This window comes from Macrotis lagotis, chromosome 7 (assembly GCF_037893015.1).
Source record: "Macrotis lagotis isolate mMagLag1 chromosome 7, bilby.v1.9.chrom.fasta, whole genome shotgun sequence".
NCBI classification, from domain to species: domain Eukaryota; kingdom Metazoa; phylum Chordata; class Mammalia; order Peramelemorphia; family Peramelidae; genus Macrotis; species Macrotis lagotis.
This window is the reverse complement of record NC_133664.1, coordinates 105370689-105396744: the sequence shown is the minus strand read 5'-3', so window position 1 is coordinate 105396744 and position 26056 is coordinate 105370689. Positions and strand designations below refer to the sequence as shown.

General features: G+C 39.3%; 1 protein-coding gene across 7 annotated transcripts; it reads right to left on the bottom strand.

The window, feature by feature from the left end:
- Positions 1-36: 36 nt before the first annotated feature.
- On the bottom strand, positions 37-18853 carry KEL (Kell metallo-endopeptidase (Kell blood group)). 7 transcript variants are annotated; one of them, XM_074193515.1, is made up of 19 exons: positions 18643-18853; positions 18303-18413; positions 17406-17532; positions 16889-17080; positions 15632-15756; positions 15174-15320; positions 13660-13716; positions 13370-13555; positions 12906-13045; positions 9983-10112; positions 7448-7561; positions 6365-6463; positions 5923-6000; positions 4879-4979; positions 4570-4680; positions 4280-4347; positions 3322-3491; positions 1331-1426; positions 38-312 (listed from the first exon to the last, which is right to left on the bottom strand). In XM_074193515.1, the coding sequence occupies exons 2-19, from the start codon at positions 18324-18326 to the stop codon at positions 151-153; spliced, it is 2127 nt and encodes a 708-aa protein (XP_074049616.1). In that variant the 5' UTR covers positions 18327-18413; positions 18643-18853; the 3' UTR covers positions 38-150. The 7 variants fall into 7 exon arrangements, with proteins under 7 accessions (XP_074049618.1, XP_074049619.1, XP_074049616.1 ...); XM_074193517.1 differs by lacking the exon at positions 1331-1426 and having other exon boundaries at positions 37-312; XM_074193518.1 differs by lacking the exon at positions 13370-13555 and having other exon boundaries at positions 37-312.
- Between the last annotated feature and the right edge of the window lie 7203 nt (positions 18854-26056).

Below are 26056 nucleotides of genomic sequence, written 5' to 3'. Positions count from 1 at the left end.
CTGGATTTTGGACACAGAGCACAAAATAGGGAAAGACAGTAAGGAGAGAGAACAGAACCCTTCTTTATTTCTAGAAGTAGGAAGGTAGGGGATGCCTTAGTCCTCATAATTTAATGCTTGATTCATAACTAGACAGCATCCTAAGATAGATCACCAGAGTTGACAGTGGTTACCAGGGTTCATAGGGGTACCCCTGGGGCAGTTGAAGTATCTGGCAAAGGTTGGGGTATTGCTGAGTGGTCCATGGACTCGAAGGATAGGAGGGCTATGGAGGTCTTGAGTATTCTGAAGTTTGGGACTGCCACACATAACCTGGGAGGAAGGAGAAGTCAGCCAGGTTAAGATGATATGCAAAGCAAGTCTGTTAAAGGGTCAGATGGGTACAGTGAAAGGGTAGGGTAATCACTGGGTTGAAGATTAGTAACATAATGTTTTAGGGGGCAGAAAGGAGATAAGGCAAAAGGCGGAGGGATTGGAGTAAATCAGTACTCACAGTATAACAGAAGAGGATGGCAATAGTTTTTAAAAAGGTAGATTTAGGGGCGGCTAGGTGGCACAGTGGATAGAGCACCAGCCTTGGAGTCAGGAGTACCTGAGTTCAAATCCGGCCTCAGACACTTAATAATTACCTAGCCATGTGGCCTTGGGCAAGCCACTTAACTCCATTGCCTTGCAAAAACTGAAAAAAAAAAGAAAAAAAAAGGAAAAAAAGGTAGATTTGGTGAGAGGTAGTATTAAGGGAATGTTGTATGGTAACTGAGGTCTGCTGCAGAAATTTCAAAAAATAAGATTAGTGGAGTGATTTTGGTAAAAAATAATCTATTCACTAATGTGTGGCATGAGAAATGGACTATCTTGGCATCATGTCCTATAGCACCTGGGATGAATAAGGCATCATTATTGTTGTGAATGTGCATTTATATATGTGTGTGTGCATGTGTCTATGTGTGTATGTGTAGATGTGTAGTATGTGTGTAGAATTGAAGAAGGCAGAATGAGAGAAAGAGGAGGAAGAAATGGGAGATATTTTAGTGAAAAAGTGGTGGGGTTAGAGTTTATAATGAAAGTGACTGTAGGGATCTATGAGGAGGATTAATTTTGAGGTAGTGAGGACCCTGATTTACAAAAGAAAGGTTATGGCAGCGGGAGTCAGAGCATAAATCTTAGGAAGAATCTAGGTTAGGAGTTCTGAGAAACATTCAGTAAGAAAGATTCCAGGCAAGGGAAGCATCTGGGAAAGGCGTTTTGAGGTGGGGTTTTTAGAACTAGGGAATTTTAGTTGGGCAGAGTAGGGAGGTGTCTGTGTTGGGTATAGGTCCAGCTCCTTCACCTGAGCATAGCTTTGATAGAAGAGTTGATAGGGGCTGAGGCCTAATCTAGGAAGGATGGTCTCTCCAGTATGCTTCTGTTGCCACTTCCTGTATGCCTGAGGGTGATGATGATGATGATGGTGGGAAGAAAAAATAGGATCATGAAAATTAGAGGGTGGAGAGTCTTAGAGATAGAAGAGAACTCAAATGTCCTCTAGTCATACTTAAACCAGAGTGCTAACTTTACAATATACCAGACCAATGGGAATCCACTACCTCCCTATTCTGCTTTTGTATAAACTCTGAATAGAAAGCTGTTCCTTAACCTAGGTTTTCCCAGTTGTGCCTTTCCTCCATCATTCTTTAGCTCCACCCACCCAATGTGGGCGAGTAGAAAAAGTATAATTCCCACTTTCATATGAGACCTCTTAAAATTCAAGAAAACAATTGTCATCTTCTCCTACTACCACACTCTCTCCTCCCAGTCTTCTCCAGGCTTACTGTCCCCTGTTCTTTTAATTGATCATTATATGGCATGATCTGATGACTCTTAACCACTCTCCCCAGGTATCAGTGCCTTTCTTAGAAAAATGGTGTCTAGCAATTGGCACAATACTACTAATTTGGTTTGACCAGAACAGAATATAGACCCAGACATTATGCACTTCAAAATCATATTCACTTGTTTGACCTCCATAACACTCTATTGATTCATATTAATCATTAGACTATAGAGTTCATTGAAGTTCCCATGTAATTTTCATCGCTATCTAACCATGATTTTTACTCCATCTTGTATCTGTGAAGTAGATTTTATGAATTCAGATGTAAGAAATTTGCCCTTATTAAATTCTGTCTTATTGGTCAGCCTATTATTCTACCATAAGAGATTTTTGAGTCCCAACTACATCTAGTGTTAGTTATCTCAACTTTGTGTCATCTGTATGTTGAACAAACATTTTATCTAGACCTTTAACCAAAACTGATTAAAAAAAGAGCCAATGTCCTTATTTAAGAAATTGAGGCCCAGAGGTAGTAAGTTAAGTAACCAATTTTAAATTCAAGGTCATCAGATTCCAGATCCGTGCTTTCTGATTTGGGTTTTGACTTCCCCATATCTCTATGAATATACCTTGTGAATATACCCCTTCATGTACAACCTAAATTTCTCTGCTCGAGAATTTACTCTTACCTTTCCTGCTATCCTCAAACCTAGAGAATAGAAGTTAAGGCATTAATTAAGGTCAAGAAAGACAGGACTTAGAGTTTGTTTGGAAAAGGAGGCTGAGGAGATAGGTAGCACTGGAGGCTTGGGTGAACTTAGATGTGCAGTGGGAAATAGGAAGAATTGCCTAAAATGGCATCAGATTCAATGAGGATGGGAAGGGTGTACTCAAGGAGGGATTTTATAGACAGTGGAGAGATAAGAACCTGAGGGCAATGTAGTGTATTTTAGTTTTGTTTTGTTTTTTTGCAAGGCAAATGGGGTTAAGTGGCTTGCCCAAGGCCACACAGCTAGGTAATTGTTAAGTATCTGAGACCGGATTTGAACCCAGGTACTCCCGACTCCAGGGCCGGTGCTTTATCCACTGTGCCACCTAGCTGCCCCAATGTAGTGTATTTTAAAGAGAACAAGCTTGGGGGCGGCTAGGTGGCTAGGTGGCATAGTGGATAAGGCACCGGCCTTGGAGTCAGGAGTACCTGGGTTCAAATCCGATCTCAGACACTTAAAAATTACCTAGCTGTGTGGCCTTGGGCAAGCCACTTAACCCCCATTTGCCTTGCCAAAAAAAAACCCCCAAAAAACTAAAAAGAGAACAAGCTTGGAGTCAGAATACCTTGGTTCAAAGCTGCCTCTGAAATTGAGGGACATAACTTTAAGTCATTCAGACTTCTCTTAAGTCACTAAGAGAGCTCTACAAAATAACTTCTGAAGTCCCTTCTAACTCTAGAGATCGACATCTTTGGAATCCTGCTGGAGTTCCCTTCACAGGTATAAGAGCACAATTACCTGCATTGCAATAACCAGTGCACCTGTATCAGCAGCATTCTCCAAAAGGGTGTGGGAGCTATTGAATGTACTCCCCGCTGGCAGTGACAGGGACTCATAGTGTTGTTGCAAGCAGAGTAGCTCCCCATGCAGGGTGGGGATATCACAGGCTGGGCAGCCTCCTGGGACCACTGTAGTAAGTAGAGGAAAATCTTAATAAGTGTATCTGAAAAAAGTGAGCAGGTAGGGGAGGTCCCAATCAATACTTGGGACCAGGCATGTAATTAGAATTGGGAGAATGGGGATTTGCTGCAAGGTGCTGACAACCCAAGGGTTGTCCTCATGGGACTAACCTTTTTTTTTTAGATTGGCCAGGATTTCTTTCTATAATGATCTTGTCACTAAACTTTGATTCACTCTAGCCCTAACCACCATGTGGTGCCTCTGTCCTGTCTTATCTCCCAAATTCCATGCATGAGAGGGCTGGATTCTTTTCTTTCCTATCCAAAGCTGAACTATTATCTTCTGCCCTCCAATGCTACTTTTCCAACAATAAAATGTTCTTGGTGACAGCAAAGCCCCTCTTCAATAGATTGAAGTCCTCCCTTAAGAGGGAGGACTATCATCTACCTTTGTCTCTCCAGTATTTAAAATGGTGCCTAGCATGTAGTAAGCATTTAATAAATGTTTTTTGACTGACTTATTCCCCCAACCCATGCATGGCATTTACCTGCTCAAGTTAAAATAGCCATTGTCCTACTGAGGATATTGTGTATATAGTGGTTGAAGAGGAGGTAGTGTATAAGGGGGAGTGTGACAAATTTTCCTATTCACCATCAACTCCTTGCCCTAATGCCCTGATTCATTAATGTTCCCTACTACTTCAGATCCTTAGCGCTCTTCCGTTGTTTTGGAAATCCCCAACTCATATTCAGAATTTCCATCCCCCCCCCCCCCCCCGTACCCATCTGTTACCCACAGTACTGGTTGATGATATGCATTAATTCATGGGCCATCATACTGCCTGCAGCTCCAAAGTTCACAGCACTAAGAGAAAGAGGGTATGGTTAGGGAGAAAGACCTTCTCCAAATGTTTAATCTTTCCATTGGCTCCATACTCCACCACAAGACCTGTGACTCTTATCTACAACCCTCCTTCCTTCTTCTCTCAAGACCTTCCTTCCCTCCTTTTCTTATCTCCCTCAAGGACTCCTGTCCTTCCCAACAACCATCCTTTTACCTTTCTGATCCAGCCAAATGACGCCATACCTTGGATAATCAGGGTAGAATAATGGAGGCTGTAGGAGGCCAGCAGGAAAAACAACCACATTATCAGACATGGAGTAATAGGCATTGACCTCCCAAGGGGGTACCTTCCAACTGTAAGAAGAGGAGCAGAGATGAAGCTCCAAGCCATATACAATTAGCCACATCCTTCCCTTAATATCCAAGGTCCAGGGAGTTAGCCTCAAACAACTCCTGGACATTCTACCTTGTTCTTGTTTGCATAAATTTCCAAGTTTCTCTCCCTAGCATCCAAGATAAAGGTTTCTCTGATTCACTATCTCTTGTTTGTACCTGTGACTGTGGGGAGGCCCCAGAAAGCTTCTCATGGTCCTTTCTCGGAGGGATCTGGAACAACTCAGGAATGTCTGAAGGAAACTGGGGCCAAATTTGATCTGGGAAGGTAAGGCAATACTGAGACACACACACTGATGCACAAACAGCATGCTGCCCATAGAAACAACCAGACTGCAGCAGATATATAGTCTGATAGCCTTCCAAGGACTGGTGGTCTCTTCCATAGAAAAGTTCACAAAGCTTCTGACACAATAATATAGAAACCAAACATACTTAGGTCCAGTTTTTTAAAAAGTACACTCACAACTAGATATAAAACCTAAAAAGGGTTTCATGTTCCTCTGCCACCTCATTTTGCTTTAATATTCCATGGTATAGGGGCAGCTAGGTGGCATAGTGGATAAAGCACCGGCCTTGGAGTCAGGAGTACCTGGGTTCAAATCTGGTCTCAGACACTTAACAATTACCAAGTTGTGTGGCCTTGGGCAAGCCACTTAACCCCATTTGCCTTGCAAAAAAAAAAAAACCTAAAAAACATATTCCATGGTATAGAGCAAGCTTCCTAATCTTTTTTTTTTCCACTGTGGCATAGTCCCCTTTGACAATCTGGAGGAACATATTCTCAGAAAATTGGTTTTTAAACACATAAAATATCGAGAATTGCAAAGGAAACTATATGAAATATATATACACATTAAATGTATTTAAATACACATATATATTATTATTAAAGGAGACCTGCTTCTCTCTCTTTGTATACATTATATATCTTTTAATAGCACTTTGACAATAAGAGGTGGTAGAAGGGAAGGAAAACATTAGACTGTATGAGAGAAGTAGGAAAGACTTTTGCAGGGAAATCAGGGAGATTTAGGATAAAGAAAAAGTTAGGAAAAAAAGTAATAGAAGGGAGGGGGCAGGAAGGGACTGAGAATAATGGGAAGGCTTCCAGGGAAGGCACAAGGAATGGGGGTGGGGATGGGCAAAGACAGGGAAAAGCAATCAGAATTGGGGATAAGGGTAGGGGTCAGAGTTACTCACATTATGGTAGTCTTGTTTGACAGGATCAGGTTTCAATATCTTCTCTGAGGCCCCCATTTCTACTTTTATCTGGGATAACTGGAAAACATGATAAGGTGTCAAATATTGGATTGGAATTCAATATCATAAGGTAGATACTTTTCCTAAGTCTAGTGTGTATATGTCACTTTTCACACTGCTTACTGATCCCCATTAGATTGTGAACTCTCTAAGGGAAGGGGCTGTCTTTTTGCCTTTCTTTGTATCTTCAGTACTTAGCAAGTGACACTGAATGTTTATTGACTATAAATTTGCTTGTGTGTCTGGGAACTGTATCTGAACAACTCCTCTAGTCACTTTATCCTTCTTGTCACTAGTACAATATCTCCATCCTCAGTAATATCCTGTCCTACATTCCCCAGTCTCCATTCCAATACCTTTACCATCCTTCTCTATGACATACCTTGACCTGGACTTCTCTCTGACTTCCTTCATCCATCCAGGGAAGTCTTATCAGGTGTCTGCTCAAGGCATTTTGGATCTCAGAGAAAAGTTGAGTGGCCTGGTAATTGGTGGAAAGGAATTGAATCAAATGAAATAAGCATAAATCCCTAAGTTCTATTTCTGGGGTCTTTAACTGGGGAAGGACTTCCTGGGAGTTTGAATGTGCTGAAGGTTGTGAAGCTTGGGTTACTAGAGTTATCAGGAACATTTGGTAAATGGTAGGGGGAGTTTGGGAAAAAAGATAGAAAGTAAAGAAAATGTATTAGTCTCCTGATGGTGTACCCCAAGGTTCACTTCTCTACTTTCTATGGCAGTGAAAAGGAGAAAGTGAGGTACACAATAGATATGATCTCTTTTTTTTTGGCTATTTGTAAGGCAATGGGGTTAAGTGACTTACCCAAGGTCATACAGCTAGGTAGTTATTAAGTGTCTGAGGGCTGAATTTGAATTCAAGTCCTTCTGACTCCAAGGCCAGTGCTCTTTCCACTGTATTATCTAGCTGCCCAATAGATATGATCTCTACCCTCAGGGACTGTGCTATTTGATATAAGAAATAAGGTCCTTGCTATTATGGAATATCTTGCTTAATGGATGAAATACAATCCAATAACACTGAGCATACAAAAAAAGAGAACACAAAGAAACAAGAGGACAATGTCAATAAATACAGTGACATTTTTTTCAAGAAGTCATTCCCTTTTTTTTAAAGAATTCTAGTGAACATTTTATGAATTCTTTTTCCTCCCTATTTCCTCATCCCTCAAGAAATCTTGCTGCCATGCTGATGCTCTCCCTAGACAATGTCTTCAGTCTCTTCATTCACATAGTCCATTTCCTTTTTACCTTCAAATATTCTGAAATCCTCCTTATCTTAAAACAATAACAAACAGTTTGCTTTTCCATTGCTGCCCCTCCATTCAACCATCTGATTGATTCAAATATGTGTTGAGGGATTCAATAAAAAAAAATTCTGGAAGAAGTTGGGCTAGGGAAAGAAGGAAATGGATTGAATCAAGTGGATTGTAGAAGAAGCCTGTCATACAGCATCTCTGCTGCCATGGCTGAAGGTTTCCTGAACAAACATTGCTCCCAGTGTAGGCTCAAAGAAGGTCCCTGTCTCCTCAATGCATTTCTTCCACCGAGGAATGTTGAATGCCTGTGAAGTAAAGAGGAAGTAATGACTCCTTCTGTATGGTCCTTCCCACCCAAATCCCAGAAAACATGGTAAACTTACATTTCCATAGTCTATAAATTGCTTTTCTTATAATAACCTTGTGAGGTAGTCAGTTCAAGTATTATCACTTCTCTTTTTAAAGATGAAGAGATTAAGGCCCTGAGAAATCAAAAGATTCACTCAGATTCATGTAGCTAACAAGTATCAGAGTTTGAATTTGAATATAGGATTGCAGTGTCTCTGTGAGATGATCCTTTCAATAGATGGCATCAACATCAGGTATAGTAAGAGCTTAGAATTAGTGAATATTGATACTGACATTCACTTCCTTAAAAACAAGAATAACAACAAAAACTTTCCAACATGGTATTCCTTTTGAAGGACCAATAAGTAAATTAAAAAAAAAAAATTTTCCCAACAAGTAAATTTAAATGGATGAATTTCATGCTTGGACATTCATGGGTCTCCAGCTCCTCTGAGATCTATTTATCTCCTTTGACTTCTAGTCCACTGCAGGAATGGTTTAGTCTTATGTTACCAAATAGTTTATATTTTAGACCTTTATTGAAATTTCTGATGCAAAGACTTTCTCCCCATTTGATAGCTTCCCTTCTTTTCCTAGTTTCATTTTCTTCTTGCAAAAGTCTTTTGATTTCATGTAATCAAAATCAGGTTTTGTGGCATGAGTCACTTGTTTCTTAGATGTATTATACCTTTGGCCAGGAATATCAGAGTAGGAATATAGTTATAGAGACAATCTGCTTCTCACCTCACACAAATATCTATTCTTCTGTAGCAAATGTAAAGGACTTCTACAAAAGGGGAGAACTAATTCATTAATATCCCAAAGAAAATGTTTTCAGGTAAATTGTAGAGTTTTCACTGTGTTCTTGTTGGCCACACTGACATAGTGGTAACATTGATGACCATAAAACCTTGGAAATCTCAGGGAAGAAAGAGCACCCCCCCAACACACACAATTTACAGTATATGTCACACTTCAATAAACCATGCATGAATGCATTTAACAAACTTCTATTATATGAATCAGGATATCCACCATAAACACTTTGGAACTGGAAGTTAATGATATCTGACATTTACATAACTTCCTTTTACTTACAGACCAAGTCCCTATCTCAATGAAGGTAGGTATTATGGGTATTCATTTTGCATTTTGCAAATGAATAAACTAGAATTCAAATATATCTTAGCCACAAATGTCAGATGTGGAACTTGAACCTAGAACTTTCAAATCCAATCACTGATCTACTCAACCATGCTGTCTCACAATATGGAGCAAATTAGTGAACTTTTAAAATTGGGATGCTCAAAGTGAATGATGTGTCAATATGAAACCCGATTTCTCATTGACCTCCTAATTTAATAACTAATGTCTAACTCTGAATGTCTAAAACTAATGACTAAGCTTTGGGAAAAGTTTCTATGCCATAAAATGATTTGTAACTATGCAGACAACTTCAGAATCATAGGGAAGAGCTATCTGATCTCATTGGTTTTAGTATTTTAAATCTAATCAAGCTGAGACTGGAGAAGCACAGACCAGCACAGGGGTGGGGAAAAAAAAGTCTGGTGATTCTCAATAAAAGTTCACACCTGGTGGTTTCTCTTCCTTCATGTGGCCCTAGACTCTCAGATAAATTCTATTATGCCCAGTAAACACCTGTTTTGAGGTAGTTCAACATAAGGAAAGGAACACAAGTTGAAATAGAAAGACTGAGGTTTGAGTCTTATCAGCTATGTAAGGATAAGGAAATCATTTGCTTTTTGAATATCAATCTACTAATTATAAATAATGATAACTACACTGCCTACCTTATAAGAACTTTATAAAGCAACAACTCCTATAGAAATGCATATACTATTATTATTTTCTTTTTAGGTTTTTGCAAGGCAAATGGGGTTAAGTGGCTTGCCCAAGGCCACACAGCTAGGTAATTATTAAGTGTCTGAGGTCAGATTTGAACTCAGGTACTCCTGACTCCAGGGCTGTTGCTCTATCCACTGCGCCATCTAGCTGCCCCACTACTGGTATTTTCTGACCTGTTTATTTCCATTGATGGTGGTAAGAAATATCCTGACCCCTTCCATTCAGGATCTTTCATTGCTTACTAGCTGTGGAGTAAACCCAGGCTTGGAATAAGGGACTCAGGGACTGCCTAGCTCTGTGATGACTTCAGTCTCTAACTATTGTTTGCAATAAAATGAAGTCTTTTAATCACTGTAGGATTATTGATAGGATCACATAGGATCACTGGAGGTTCTTTCTTCAACTTGACTTTTTCTTTTTTTCCTTCTAATTTCAGCATGTTCTCCTGCTAAGTAGTTTGCAAATCCCACCCTCACCAACCCAGAGAGAGGGGGTATATCAAGTTTCCTCACAGAAGGAGGTTGTCCTGCCAGTTCCTGAAGTCTCTGTCTCAGATTCCTCTGTGCATTCTGGAAGTTACTGTCTAAGGCAGGGATGAGTGTTGAGACCAGCCCTAGGATCATGTGGCTTTGAAGGTAGCTTCTGGAAAAAGAAAACACAAGAACAGGTAAATGGTCAAGTGGAGTCAGGAAGACTCATCTTCAAAACTGATCCTAAAAACTTAGTGTGATCCTAGACAAGTCACTTAACCTTGTGTATCTGTTTACTCATCTGTAAAATGAGTTGAAGAAGGAAATGGCAAATCACTCCAATATCTTTGCCAAGAAAATCCCATTAATAACTAAGAGTCAGATACAATTGAAACAGCTGAACAGCAACACAATACTCAAGAAAAATATAGAATAAAGGGGGCATATGGATAATCTAGGAGCAAACTAAATATCTCCTTAGTCTGAGTGGTCAGGATGATTATAAATGACTGTTTAAATATGGAAATCAAGACCTGTACTAACATTAGAATGATGGCCTAGAGCAGTTAGCAAGTGCAAAAATAAATCAGAAACAGGGAGGAACCTAGATATCCTGGTAGGAAAGAAAGAACAGAAAAGAGAGGGAGTGATGCCTTCAACAGACTCATAAAACGTCTAGGTCAGCTAGACAGTGCAGTTGCTAGAACACTAGCCTTGAAGTGAGGAGGCCCTGAATTCAAATCCAACCTCAGACACTTACTAGCTGTGTGACCTTGGGCAAATCACTTAAGCCTGATTGCCTCACATCCAAGGCTATCTCCAGTCATCCTGATTCATATCTGGTCATTCCACCCAGATGACCCTGGAGGAGAAAGTGAGACTGGTGACTTAGCACAGCACCCCCTCCTCACTCAAATCCAATCCAGTTGCTTTTCATGGCATCACCTCTCTGATGTCATGGTCTTCTTCGAGAATGAAGGACAAAACATCTAAATGTTAGAACCCAAAGGGATGTTAGAGATTATCTGTTCTGACTCCTTGAGGAAAGTGAGGTATGGTGAGGTTAAGAGACTTGCCTTAGGGCCCACAGATAATAAATATCAGAGATAAGACTTCAAGCAAAGTCTGTCAGACTTTAAATACAAATTTTCTCTACTATCCCACTGGGAGAACCAGATTGTACTGTCCTTCCTATATACAACAAAATTAGTTCTAAGTCTGTGGCTCATCTAGAGCCATGATCCACATAAGGAATACTATAGTTATCTGTTTTTTTCCTGGATGAGCAGAGAAGCTTGGGGGGGGGGGGGATTCAATCTGGGAAAATGTTAAGAAAAAAAGAGGCAAGGCTAGGGTTGGTTGAATAGAGAAGATAAAATTTTTTACATTATCAGGGAGAAAATGAGTCTAAGCAGGTAAGATATAGGCTGGAATGAATGAGTGAATGAATGAAAGAATAAAAAAGCGTGTATTGAGAATCTATGTGCTAAAGGTACATATAGCCTATACTAAAAGCAGGAGATAAAAAGATAAAAGGGAGAACAATTTCTTTCCTCAAAGGACTAGCATTCTGATAAAGGAGACAGCACCCTTAGAAAAATGTTGATCTGAGGAACATTTTGGTCCCAAGTTGAGGGGCTACTGGGCAATAGTTTGGCATATCTTTTCCAAGAACAATGGCAGAATGTATTTCATCATGCTCCAGAATGGGGATCTGGGAGTAAGGGGTAATGAAGGGAAAAGGTATGTAGGAATCAGCAAGTAGGCCAGAATCAGATAACACAGTCCAGGGTGGATACAGTACAGTGGAAATAATGCTGTATTTCATCACAAGACTTGAGTTTGAATTCCAGTGATCCTCTCTAGGCCTTACTTTCTCAATCTATAAAATGAAGGGATTGGATTACATAAATGACTTCTAGGATTCCTTCCAACTCTAAATATGGGATCTTGTGTACTTTCTAAGTAATATTCCTTTGTTATTTCACAAGTTTTTGATCTCTGCCAACTTGAGGCTATTCAGTCTCTTAATATAGTCCCAAACCTGGATTGAATTGTTTGTAGTGCCTTTAAGACTGGCATAAATGATCTGTGTCACTCTGGATAATATATGAAAATGAGGAATTATTGGAGAGAGGAGACAGTTACTTCCCTAAGAACAGTGCCTGGAAGGAACTCCAGAATTCTCAGGTAGTAGCAACAGAAGTGACAGTGAAGGCAGATAGCCTGATTCTAGAATTTCTTCAGTCCTACCCTCACATCATCACCCTCCCCAGCATATTCCTCTTTGTTGCTGCTATTCAGTTGTTTCAGTCACGATATACTCTTTAATGACCCCATTTGGGGTTTTCTTAGCAGAAATACTGAAGTGGCTTGTCATTTCTTTCTCCAACTCATTTCACAAATTAATAAACTGAGGCAAACAGGGTTAAGTGACTTGCCCAGGGTCACATGGCTTTTGAGGTTAGATTTGAACTCAGACCCCAGAGCAGGATCCATTTTACCACCTAGCTGCCCATATATTACCCATTAGTGCTAAATTGATAAAAGGTAGACTTCCTAAAGCTGTTTACCCCAGGTTCCTCCCACCCAATCTTTTTATATCTGTCATGTAAATCTATCATCCCTACCTAAAAAGGCTGCATGAAGATCAATTGAGATAATGTATGTAAAACATTTTACAACCCTTAAAGCCTTGAATTCATGCTAGCTATTATTTTTATACCTAACACCTAAGTACCCATATCATTTGTGTCTCCCCAGTTCTCCAATGTTAAACTGACCATACTTAATCCTATTTCTCATGAACTTACATGATGCTCGTCCCTCCCCTTTATTGTTCACATCCTCTGCCAACTTCATCTATCCTTTCCCTTTTTTTTTGTATTCAAAATTCTCTCCTATTTCTCCTAGATTTCTCCTTGTTCCTATAACATGTTTTTGCTCAAGGTCACTTAGTACATACCTGGTGATCTGTCCTATCACCTGGGACATGCCTCGTATGTATTCCAAGTCATCAACCATGACGGACTGAGAGGAGTTGAGGGTCATTGGGGAGAATATTGCTCGCAAACAAGACAGCCAATCAATGGAAGGGGCCACTTCCTTGAGGGACACAGAGAAGGCATTAAGGATAGGAAGAGAAGGACTGATCTTGAGGAGGTTTCTATTTTGAACTTATGTAATGAAGAAAAGGTACTGAACTCAGGGCACTATAAGAGACTCTTGAGGAACTATGGAAGGGATAGCAACAGACTGGGCAAGGGAAATTAAAGCTGCTATGGGATGAGCTAATTAAGGGGAGAAGACTAAAGGAAAGAAGATTTTGAAGGAAATTATATGTATTATTTAGAAGACCTTGGTGAAAGAGAGAGAACCAAAGTGTAGAGATATGCTATTTCTAATATTATTGTTCCAGTACCCAGGTACCTGCAGCTGGGCAATGGTAGTCTCTTGGAAGAGTTTGCCCTCTCTCTTCCTCTGGTCCAGGGATTTTGCAGCCAAGAGATTTGAACTTATGCTTATGGATACAGAGACATGCTCCAACAGAACCATTTGGTCTCCCCCCAGGAAGGTTCCTAGTTGTTTTAGGTATGACAGGTATGCCCTCAATATCTGGGGATGAGAAACAGTTTTGGACATGTTCCTGTCATAACTTCCATCACTTATGTGCCTAAGCTAGGATCCCCCCCACATATGCCCCCCAAATACTTCCATACCTCAAGGTAGTTCTTCTGATCAGGTCGAAAAGGTATCTGAAACTCCGGTTGCACAATCTGGACACAAGAAACACTAGAGAGAAATGGGGTGTATGGGAAGGGAGGAAAGGAAAAAGGAGATAGATGTGGGGGAGACAGTAGTGTACTAGGGAAAAAAAGTTGATACAGGGAAGAGCCTATATTGGTTGGTTATTTGGAAGTAGAGAAAAGAGACAAGACAGAAATGGGGCAATGAAGTTTGGGGTTTGTTCTCTGAACCAGGGAATTTGGAGAGGCAATTCAATAGGAAAGATGTTCCACCTTCTCTCCAAAGATAATACTAGCAACTCACATTTATCAAAAACTAAGATTCACAGATTATTTTCATCAGAACAATCCCATAAAGTAGGGTGACATAAGTATTGTTATTCTCACTTTACAATTGAGTTACCTGAGACTCACTGAAGTTTTGATGGACCCAAAGTTATATAAGAAATTACTCTTGGAACTGGAATTTGAGTCCAAGCTTTCTGACTCCAAGTTCAACTTTCTTTCCAATATTTTGTATTTATCCTACCCACTATATCCTTCATTCCATTCTAAGAGTTCTGGCTCCTACATTTATACTCTGACTCTAACATCTTCAACCCTCTTCACTAACTCATTCTTTAGCTTGAAACATCCAGAAGTCTTCCTATATTTAGAAGGAAAAGAAAAAGAACAAACTACCCTCCTCCTACCTACTATTCTATTCCTTTTGGTTTTAAATAATCTCTGTCTGTTACCTCCATTTTCTTACGAGTTAGTACTGTGACCTTGGGCAAGTCACTTAACACCCCCAGGCCTCAGTTTCCTCAACTGTAAAATGAAGGAGTGAGAATAAATGGGCTCTGGATTCCCTTCTAATCCTAAATTTATTATTTAGTCTAACATTTTAATTTTATTAATGATAAAATCAAGGACACACTTGCTCAAGGTCACACAAACAGTGCAGAGCAGAAATGGCATTTGAACTCAGGTATAATTTTAAATTCAAAGTTCTTTCTACTATGTCATAACACTCTCTGTCTATTCTATGCAATTTAGCAACTATGCAACATTTCATATTATTTACTATTTTTTTCACAATCGTCTTGCAATTCACATTGCTCTGGAAACTTCTTGAGGTTCCAGTCAAAGCATAGGGTTTTTTTTTTTTTGTATATTCATGAATACTTTGTATTTTATCAAAGGGCTAAAACATGATGTTCATAAATACTCATTAACTGATTAAAAACTAAGGTTACTCTGGATTCTGAAGAGGGAAAACAGAGAGATTTTTACTCCAAGAATCCTTTATATTATATTGCCCGTCCCATTCCCTATCCTTAGAACTCTCTGACTTCCAGAATACTTCAAATAAGGCTCCTCCCATTGCCCATTTATTCTTGCTCCCCTCCCCACAAAAATCTCCTTCCTCTTCTCCTCAGTTGACAGGTAAGGAGTGATGGGAGTGATGAACACAGGCAAGTCTGAGGTTGCCATATGAGACTCACCTGAATGACAGGCATGTGTGGAGGTCTTGATTGAGGTCTCAGGTAAGCTTTGAAGAATGGGAAACTGCCATACTGACTCATTAACAACTTCAAAGTGTGGTTAAAGTCAGGGAGTGTCCAGTTACCTGTGATATTCCAGCCTCCCAGCTATGGCAAAGGAGATAGAACTAAGGGTGATTGACATTCATCATCCAGACTATTTCTGACTCTTTCAGTGTTCAACTCCTTTTTTCCTCATTGCTCCTCCAAGTTCTAATTATGGCATAGATCCCTGCCACCTTCAACTCCCTTCTGGGGCCTCAAGGTCTACACACACACACACACACACACACACACACACCACACACACACACACACACACACTGCCATTTATGTTTTGGGTGAATGTCAGTTCTGAGTAGAAAAAAAAAGACATTTGTGTTCCGCAGATACAAGCACCTGCTGTCTTAAGGTCTCACCTCTTCAATGACCTGTGTGAGGGGCTCTGCCCCTGAAGCATCAATTGCTTCTGTATCCATACAGGCTTTATAGAATCTCACAGTCTTCTCCTCTGCAGAGCCAGGAGACCAGGGAACTGAGGCTTCTAAAAGTAGGGAGACATGAGGGAGTAAAGAGATAAAAAAAATTGGAAGAGATGAATGAGCATAGAGAATGTGGGTGAAAGAAGAGACAAAAGAAAAAAGAAACAGAGACAAAAAAAAGATAAAGTAAATGAAGAGGCAGAGAAGGAAGGAAATGAAAGCCTGGCACAACTGGTGGGAAAATTAAAAAGAAGTGACATGAAAGAAGGAATTGAGGTAGACTGGTAGTCCAGAAAATGGGGCAGAGAGAAAAGTAGACTAGAAGACTTAAGTAGTGGAGGAGATGAAAAGCAGAAAGGGATGGAAAATGAGAGAAAAGATGGAGATGGAATGAGCAAGACATTAGATGAGTTGAGGATACTGGAAAGAGAGAGGTGGTGAGAAACGAGAGAAGAGGAAGAATAAAAGGATGAGAGAAGGGGAGGATCACCACAAATTCCAGTCAAAGTCATTGCTTCCCACTATCTTTGCCTGTAGTCTTCTAATTACTATGGTATAATAATAGGCAGTATTTGAATAGGACTTCAAAGTTTGCAGAGCTTTTACATGTATTATCTCATTTATGAAAACTGTTGGTGGTTAACAGTTCTCATTTCTCATTTCTAATTCAATCAATCCTTCTATACTTATATCATCCACTAACCCTTCCTGCCTGGCATAAAGTATATGTTCAATGACTTCAGGTGGCAGAAAAGGAAGATTTGGAAGAAGGGAAAATTTAGAAATAGAAGGGAGTTTTAGGAAGGAATAAGTAAGGGTGGAAGAATTGGGAAAGAGGGGAAAAACTGGGAAAGCTAAGATAGATGGAAGAGTGGAGAGGGAACCAAGGCAATAGAATGTAGTTGGAGATCCAAAAAATGAAGAAATTATAAATATACAGGCAAAAGGTGAGAGGTAGAAATTGGTTGAGCTGAGGATCTCATAAAGAGAGGAAAACTGGCAGGAGATAATAAGAGAAAAAGAAACTGCGAGACCTGAGATTTGAATATTAGAAAACTAGGGTTGGAAGCCTCAGTGACGGTCACTCATTTATATTCTTAAACATAGTCTGAGGCAATTCTCCCATAATTACCCCATCACACAAGCCCTGTCACAAAACTGACATATGCATATCCTGTCCTTCATTCCATTTACCCAATATCCTCCGGAGTCGATTCTGGTTCTTCTCTTTAAGAACTTGAAGTACGCTCCTGGAATCATTGGTCCACCCAGAGGACAAGTTCCCACAGACAAAACTGAAGAAGTCTATACAGGGCAGGGCGCTGGCATTTCTAGTGGTCAAATAACTTGCCACAAGCTCCAGACACACAGGGTGCTCACAGGGGCCTGTGGATATAGGATAATTGATGGGAAAGATATAGGGCTATAGAGACTCCCTCCCCAGTCTCATCTGAAGAGGCAGGTACTAAATCTGAGATTATGAATAAGATCACACAGATGATTGGATGACTGGGCTTTGGGAGCCAGGACAAATTTAGGGGACTAATAGAGTGACAATGGTTAGGAATCCTTGGTAAGGAGAATGACTGAGAGATTATCAAGCCATTGCAATGGAAGTCAGGAGAACTGGGAGCCGATATCTTCAGAACAGGGAGAAAGAGAATGGGGGTCAGGATGGGTAGAGGGTTAAAGGGTTCAGTATCTTGCATACCAGGTCCACAGGTGTAGAAGGTATAGAACAGGAGTACAGAAAAGGCTATGAGCAGGCTGAGTAGCAGGACACTTATCAGCCCCAGTCCCAGCAAGGTCCTGCGGTTACTCCATTCTTCTCTAGGTCCCTGTGGACAAAATTCAAATTTAAAAGACACCAGGATCAAATAAAAAAGATACAAAGATAGATGGACATAATGGAGGATAAGGGATGGGACCAAGAAAGAGGGAAGAGACAGAGAAGAAGCAATAGTGAAAGACTTGGATATTATAGGCACTTAGGAAATGACTATTAAAAAGAGCTCATCAGTGAGTTGGATACAGAAAGAAAAATAAGGGAAATATTGGGGTCAGAACAACTTCATATGAAAGAGGTAACTTTCCCTCCCCTTTTACTCACCAAAATCTATATGGCTTAAAACTTAAGTTGGGAAATGTAACAATGCTAAAAAGAATGGGAGGGTTGTTTGAGGAGAGAGAATTTCAGAATATATAGAGAAAAAAGAGTGGTGAAAATGAGATCATTCCTTTTGTTTAAAGACGAAGCAACTGAGCTTGAGAAAAGAAGTTATTTGCCTCAGTAGCCTGACTCCTAGTCCAATACTCTCTTCACTATTACCAAGCTGCTTTTATTTCTTCTCCATAACAACTCCAAGGGACAGACAGGATTTTGTTAGGATTCTGAGTCAACTTAGGCCCAAACCTAGATGAACACGAAGAGAGGGAAGCTATCAGTCTGTCTATCTTGCCTTGGGAAATTGTGGAGGAGGGATTGAAGAGTCTCTGGATTGAGGAAGATTGAAAGAGAAAAGGAAGGAAAAGGGCAGAGGAGAAGAGGCAAAAGGGGAAAAAGAACAGAATGGGAATCTGAAGAGAAGATAGAGGGACAGTCCCTTACCTGCTGGGTCCAGACAGTCTCCATTTTGCTTCTGGTTTGTCCTAGAATAGTGTTACTCTCTACTTCTTCTGGTCTCCACCCTCCCTGAGTGGGTGTGGGAGGAGGGAGGAGCTGGTTTAGGAAATGGGGGAGAAAAACAAGGTTCCTCTTAAGATACAAGGTCTTTTCTCACCACACAGCTGAGTCTTCTGACAATGCTTTCACAAAATGTTTCAGTTTCTTATTAAAATTCCTGTGTACTTTCCCTCCATTCATACTACTTAAGAACATTTCCCCTCTCCTATCTTCTTACCCTACTAGTCTCCTAGTTCACAAGATACTTCTTTCATTTTTTACTCACAGTGCCTTAAATTTCTTCTCCCCGGACCAGATAGTTCTGTTCCATGATGCTAAAGTCCTGAATTGGGCGTTCTTTTTTCCCCTAAATGTCTTTTTCTCAATCTCATGGTTCCTATGTCTGCATCTTTCTCTCCTATCTCTATCTCTTCTCCATTTTTTTCTGTGTGTTGAGTTTTCTGAGAAAACACCCTTACAAGCTCTTTCCCCTACAATTTCTGATTCTAGAAAGGGACCCCCCCACCCTTCCCCCACCTCTACTCCTAGGTTTCCTGGAGGTCTGTTTATCTGTGGGCCTCCTCCTTCCTTATCTCAGGTTCCCAGGGAGAAGCTAAGAAAAGCAAGCCCCAAATTCTTGTTATTAGACTGTTTTTTCTTTCCTCCCTCCCAGCAACCCTTGTTATTCTTAGTAAATCCTTCATCTCCTTTCTCTATTCTGTTCAATTTAGAATCTCACAGGTTCTTCAAAAAGTTTACTTGAGTTTCAGGCTCTGTCCCCTGCTCTCTTGCTCCATGTTAAAAAAAATGCATATTTAGAAGAGGAAAGAAGTAGAACTGTGACTCAAAAACTATTGAATTTGAAGTCAGAGGACTTAAACTCAAAGGCTAGCTCAGCTATTTACTACTGGCAGATCTTGTACAAGTCATTTCTCCTTTCTGGGCCTCAGCTTTTTTAACTGCAAATTGAGATAATTGAACTAGATATTTTTATGGATCTGTTGTAGCCAGCTCTAATTCCTATACAAATAGATCATCAAATAATCACTGAACATCCCTTACAGATGATCCAAAATCCAATTGCATCATCATCATCATATGGAGGTGACCCTAGATTCTCCAGTGGAGTACTCCAAGTTCTGAAAAGTCTTCCCATAGTAGAAAAATATAAAGGCTGGAGGCATTTCTTTCCACCATAGTCTTAGTCCTTGACCCCTTGACCTGTTCATAGAGCCAAGGAAGATAAATGCTAGAGTGGAGAAACCATCTGAATTCTCCTCAGTTCTGACTCTATGTCCAGTCAAAGAGACTACTTGTCTTTACTATAATATTAATATTTAAGAATGTGCATGCTACAATGTTCAAGTTGGGGGTTGCATCAGTTAAGTATGCTATACATGCTCTTAAGGACTGAGCTCATTGCCATTTTCCCATAATATGTATCTATCAGTCAAGGTTTATTTGAGAATTTGTTGGACAGCAAGGGTGTCAGACTAATTAGTTGATACTTGAAGAAATTGATTCAGGTTATTCACTTAAAGGTCAAATAATGAAGCTGAAACTTAAATATTTTGGATCCCTTTTGGGGGTCACTGGTAAAGATCCTGATGTTGGAAAAATTGAAGGTAAAAGAAAAAGGGAAGAGCAGAGGATGAGGTGAATAGATAGTGTCATGGAAACAGTGAGCATGAATATGGACATATTTTGAGAGATAATACAGATCAGAAGACCTGGTATACTATGGTCCATGGGATCAGAAAGAATTGGAGACAACTAAACAACTGAACAAAAGCAACAACACTGTGTCAAATTTTTTTTTATAGTCATCAAGCAACAAAGTGACCACATCTGAACTCAGATCTTCCTGTCTCTAATTCCAGTGTTCATTCTATAGTACCAACTAGCAGCCTATTTAGAGCACTTTGTAATTGCAAAGCACTATATGCATGTTATCTCTGAAGAGGTCTCAAAATTTAGGCAGTACTTTAAGGTTTCTAAAGTGTCATCCTGGCAGCTGGGTGACTCAGTGGATAGAGCACCGGCCCTGGAGTTAGGAGTGTGTAAGTTCAAATCCAGCCTCAGACATTTAATTACCTAGCTATGTGGCCTTGGGCAAGCCACTCAACCCCATTTGCCTCGAAAAACCCAAAAAAACCCCCCCAAAAACAAAAGAAAACAAATAAAGTGTCATCCTCTTATCTAGTCTATATTGTAAGTCTATTTTATAGATGAGAAAACTAAAGATTAAATGAGGGTAAGAGGATTACCAGTGGGTATATCATGTGGCAGAACCATGATTTAAACCTGGGTTTCTTGCACAATCTACCTATCAAACAAAGTATAGATTTTTTTGGGGAAAGCACCAGTATTTTGGAGGATCAGAAAAAAAAATCATACAGGAGTTAACACAAGCCAAGCTCTGAAGGAAAATATGGAGGGAATCCTAGGCATGGGTTTAGTAAGTGAAAAATTAAGGAAGATGGGAATGAGAAGGAAGAAACAAGAAGAATTCAGACACAAAATTATCAAGGGCTAAAAGGAAAAATAAAAGCAAAAATATCAGAAGAAAATTATAATCATATAAAACCAACAGAAAAATAAGACTTTTGTGGCAAAATAACTAACACAATACATTAATTAGAGGAAGAAATGAAATTAGCATTAAAAAGTTATGAGATTAAAAAAAGAAACTGAGATTAAGTAGTCTAAAGATTATAAAGAAACTTAGTCTAAAAGTATCCATGGGAAATAGAAACAAGATAAAAGAAATTTTAAAAAGATGAATATTTTCACTAGAAGACAGATTGGTGGGAAAAAAGAAATAGTGACCAAATTGGCTCAGAAATTAGTGAAAGTGTTTTAAAGATATCATATTAGTCATAACAATAGTGAGTAGTCAATGCAAATGTTAGGGCTCAAAGTTAGACCATATTAATTGTATAGATCAATCAACCAATGTTTATTAAGTATATGCCAGACATTGGGAGATACAATCTCCCTGATAATATCAATCCAATTAAAAAATAAAAAAAGTTCCTGATTTCAAGGAGCTCAGAGTTCAATGAGGTAGACAATATGAGAGCAACTATATATAATCACACACACACACGTTTGTGTTTATGTATGTGTTAATACACAAACATATATGTATACACATGCTTGTACATACATACATACATGTGAAATATAAGATGGTCCCTGAGCAAGGATACTAAGATTAAGAAACCAGGGAAAGTAGGAGGGGAAGATGATGAGTAAGTTAAAGCATTGAGTTTGGAGATGAACTATCTAGCGAGACTATCAAGGAACAGCAAGGAGGTCAGTGCTCCTGGATCTCAGAGTACATAGTAGGGAATTATGTGTAAGAAGGCTGAAAAGATAGGAAACATCTAAGTTATGAAGGCCTTTACAAGCCAAAGGAAAGATTTCATATTTGATCCAGGTGATAATAGGAGGACACTGGAGCTTAATGAATAGGGGGAGTGATATGGTTAGAACTGTGTGTTAGGAAAATCGTTGACAGCTGGTTGAAAGATACATTGGTGTAGACTAGGCGACCAGCTGGCAGGGTTTTATAATAGTCCAGTGTGAAGTGATGAGGGCCTGTACTGGGATGGTGGCAGTGTCAGAGAAAAGGGAACGAACATAGAACAGAGATACTGTTTCTGTGAAAGTAGAACTGATTGCTATTCGGGGCTGAGAGCAAATAATGAATGAAGGATGGTATCTAAATTGTGAGTGTGGGTGGAAGGAATGTTAGGGGTCATCTAATCTAAACCCACTGAGATTAAATAATTTATCCAAAGTTATAATTCTCAAACCAAAACTCAGAACTATTGATGGCAAATGTACTCTTTTTATTCTACCTCCTCGTCCCTCATTTCCCATCTCTAATTGAATATTGCACCAAGCCTAAACTTCTCTGTCTTTCTCAACCAACCAGGCTCTTACATATCTATATCATCTATATCTATATATCTATATCTATCTCTATCTCTATCTCTATCTCTATCTCTATCTCTATCTCTATCTCTATCTCTATCTATCTCTATCCCTATCTCTACCTCTACATCTACGCCTATATCTATATATATGTATCTAATCTACCTCTCTCTCTATCTCGCTATCTAATTATGTGCATGCATGTATATATATGTGCATATGTATATATGTATGTGTGTATGCATACCATATTATTTTCCTCACATAATGCACATTGGTTTCCTAATAGTATCTCCCACAGTGCCTAATAGTATATACATGGATACATGATGCATATATATATATACCATATGTATTCATGTATATATGTATGTATGTCTGCATACATACCATTTTATTTTCCTCACATAATGCACATTGGTTTCCTAACAGTATCTCCCACAGTGCCTAATAGTATATACAGGGATACATGATGCTTCACTAGCACTGATGTCATCTATTTGCGTACTTCTTTTGTGGTTCACATGGCAATATTTATTCCTAATTTTTTTAGAAAGATTTTATTTATTTTGAATTTTATAATTTTTTCCCCTAATCTCGCTTCCCTCCCCCCCACCCCCCACAGAAGACATTCTGTTAGGCTTTACATTGTTTCCATGGTATGCATTGATCTAAGTTGAATGTGATGAGGGAGAAATCATATCCTTAAGGAAGAAACATAAAGTACATAATAAGATAATTTTTTTAAAAATTAAAGGTAATAGTCTTTGGTCTTTCTTTAAACTCCACAATTCTTTGTCTGGATGCAGATGGTATTCCCCATCTCAGATAGCCCCAAATTGTACCTGGTTGTTGCCCTGATGGAATGAGCGAGTTCATTAAGGTTGATCATCGCTCCCATGGTGCTGTTAGGGTGTACAACGTTTTTCTGGTTCTGCTCGTCTCACTCAGCATCAGTTCATGCTCATTCCTAATCTTTTTAAACCTCTTGTTCATGTCCTTCTACAGGATTTCCTTCAATATGCTGGAGATCTTTCTTCATCGCTCTTGATACTGTCTCTTTAACAAGAAGCAATTGGTGCACCAGTCTTAAACACTTATTAAATATTTACTGTGAGTAGGATTTGTGCTGGGGATACAAAGTAACAGTCTCTAATCATGTAGAAGTTACAGTCTTATGGAGGAGGCAACATGAAAACAGCTATATGCATACAAGCTAATAGACAAGATAAATTGAACTTATATCACTTTTTTTTTTTTTGCAAGGCAATGGTGTGCCCAAGGCCACACAGCTAGGTAATTAATTAAGTGTATAAGGTCACATTTGAACTCAGGTCCTCCTGACTCCAGGGCTGGTGTTCTATCTACTGCACCATCTAGTTGCCCCTTGTTGTGTCATTTTCAATTGAATCCAACTTTTTGTGGTCCCATTTGTGGTTTTCTTAGTAAAGACACAGGAGTGGTTTACCATTTCCTTTTCCAGCTCATTTTCCAGATGAGGTAACTGAAGCTATCTGAGGTCAGATTTTAGCTCAGGTTTTCTTGAGTCCAGACCTGGTGCTTTATTCATTGTACCACTTAGCTGTCCTATAATTGTACTTGAACTGAATCTTACAGGAGATTAGAGATTCTAAATGTAGAAGGGAGGTCATTCCAGGAATGTTCGTGGGGAGGGGGAGGCACTATGCTCCCAGTGAAGGTCTTTGAGCTAAGTCACTTGTTAGGGATGATTCAGAGGGGAAAAATTGCCATTGGTTAAACAAAATGACAGCTAAAAATCATTTCCATCTCTGAGAGTTGTTAGTAACTTGAACAATATGAGAAGACATCAGAAGTAGCATTCAATAGTAAAACAGGAAAAAAAAGCCTTAATGAGATATGTCGATGTTTGGTCATGCAGTTGTGTCTGACTCTTTGTGACCCAATATAAGGTTTAGTTGGCAAATAGGTTGAAGTATTTTTCCATTTCTTTCTCTAATAAGACAAAAAGAGGACAAGTGATTTACCCCAGGGTCACACGGTTACTAAGTGTCTGAGGTTGGATTTGATCTTAAATGTTGATTCCAGGTCAAATGCTCTGCCCCCTGAGTTACCTAGTTGAGGTAATAGACCTATGCTAAGACCAATGGGTAGAAATTATACATATGTATATACATATATATTTTAGATAAATATAAAAAAGAGGGTTTTTTCCCTTTCTTATTTCCTTTATTTTTCTTTTGTTCTACCTGGGCTTGCCCTTTTCCCACTGTCACTGCTATGGAAACTGGGTGGGTCAAGACCTACCTACAATTTCCCATCTTCCTATAACTTTTGTTGATCTGGAATGGAGTTCTGAGAAAAAGATACAGCAGGAATGCTGAAGAGAAGCATGGAAGCCTGGAAGAAGCGACAGTTGTGTTTTGGGTTGTTTCCATTTTGGACTATCTGAGCTGGATCCAAATAATGATGAATGACAATTACTTGACTGACAGATTAAAATTAAAACATGGGTATCAAGGTGCAAAAAGCAGTAAGTCAGAGTATGATTCATAATAGATGAGTCAGGTACAAGAAGAGTCAGGAAATTTTGGAGGGGACAAATGAGATATACACACAGAGGCAAGTTTCTTCTATGCCTTCCTTCTTGGAAAAAATTACATTACAAGTCTAAACCAATTCTTATTGCTTGCACTCCAACCAAATGGAGGTAGAAGAAAGAGGGAAAAGATAGTCAATTTTCCCCCTATCATGTGGAAAAAATGGGCAAATTATTCCCCCATTGCTTACTTTATTTTCTATATTATTTGTTATTATTAAGAATAATAGATCTACATCAATCATCAATTCAGTTTGATAACTGAATGTGTAGGGTAAGGTTGAAGGAAGGAGTAAATTAAGCCTAATGCAATAGAGTATGGAGAGATGGTGATGGACAGGAGATTTTTAAAAATTCTTTTACCAGTCGATCTTGATAGGGTTGGTTGGTTGATGTGCGTTTGTGTGTGCGCCTTTGTGTGTGAGTGTGTGTGTGTGTGTTTATGTATGTAGTTGGGGTGATGGTGAACTGATAAGAAACCATCTTCCAGAGTGTACATGAGCCTTAAACATTCACAAGACACTGAAGCACCCATAAAGCCTGAGAGCTACAAAGAACTAGTCCATATATTTGTCTAAAGATCCAAGGCACACTGGGTACCTTACCTGATAGTACAAGGGCAGGGAAAATGAAATGGTTGTTCCCATAGGATTCCTTGCCAAGACTATAACTGGTCTCACCTGAGGAGGTAGATACTTGTTAGTTTTTTTCCCCCAAGTCAACAAGCATTTTATTAAGAGTTCATTATATAATGACATCCTGAAAAATCCTGAGGATACAACAAAAGGCAAAGGTAAGCCCCAATCTTCATGGGACTCCCATTCTAAAGGGGAAGCAACATGCAAAAAAATTGTACATAAAAAGATTTATGCAGAGTCAATGGAAAATAATCTCAAAGTCCCAGAGAGATGGAACTAGTTGTAGATAAGAAGGGAGATGAACTGACTGGAAAGGTATCTTGGGAAAGGCAGGATTTGAGCTGTCTTTTTTTTAAGTGATATTTAATTTTTCCAAATATGTGTTATGAAAGTTTTTGACATTCATCCATATGCAAATGTATATTATGTATTTTTAAGTTGCAAAATTTCCTTTCACTTCCCCTTCCCACCCTCTTCCCCTCAGTGGCAGTCAGGTTAATATTGTACATACACATTTGCATTAAACATGTTTACAGATTAGT

What these genes read in the sequence shown, in the direction of transcription:
- KEL (XM_074193516.1), bottom strand. Translation starts at nt 18,326, where the DNA reads ATGGAGACTGTCTGGACCCAGCAG. An exon ending in GGGCCTCCCCACAGTCACAG is followed by an intron (nt 4,681 to 4,878) that starts GTACAAACAAGA and finishes CTCTTCTTACAG; the next exon opens with TTGGAAGGTACCCCCTTGGG. An exon ending in CACTGGTTATTGCAATGCAG is followed by an intron (nt 1,427 to 3,321) that starts GTAATTGTGCTC and finishes CATCACCCTCAG; the next exon opens with GCATACAGGAAGTGGCAACA.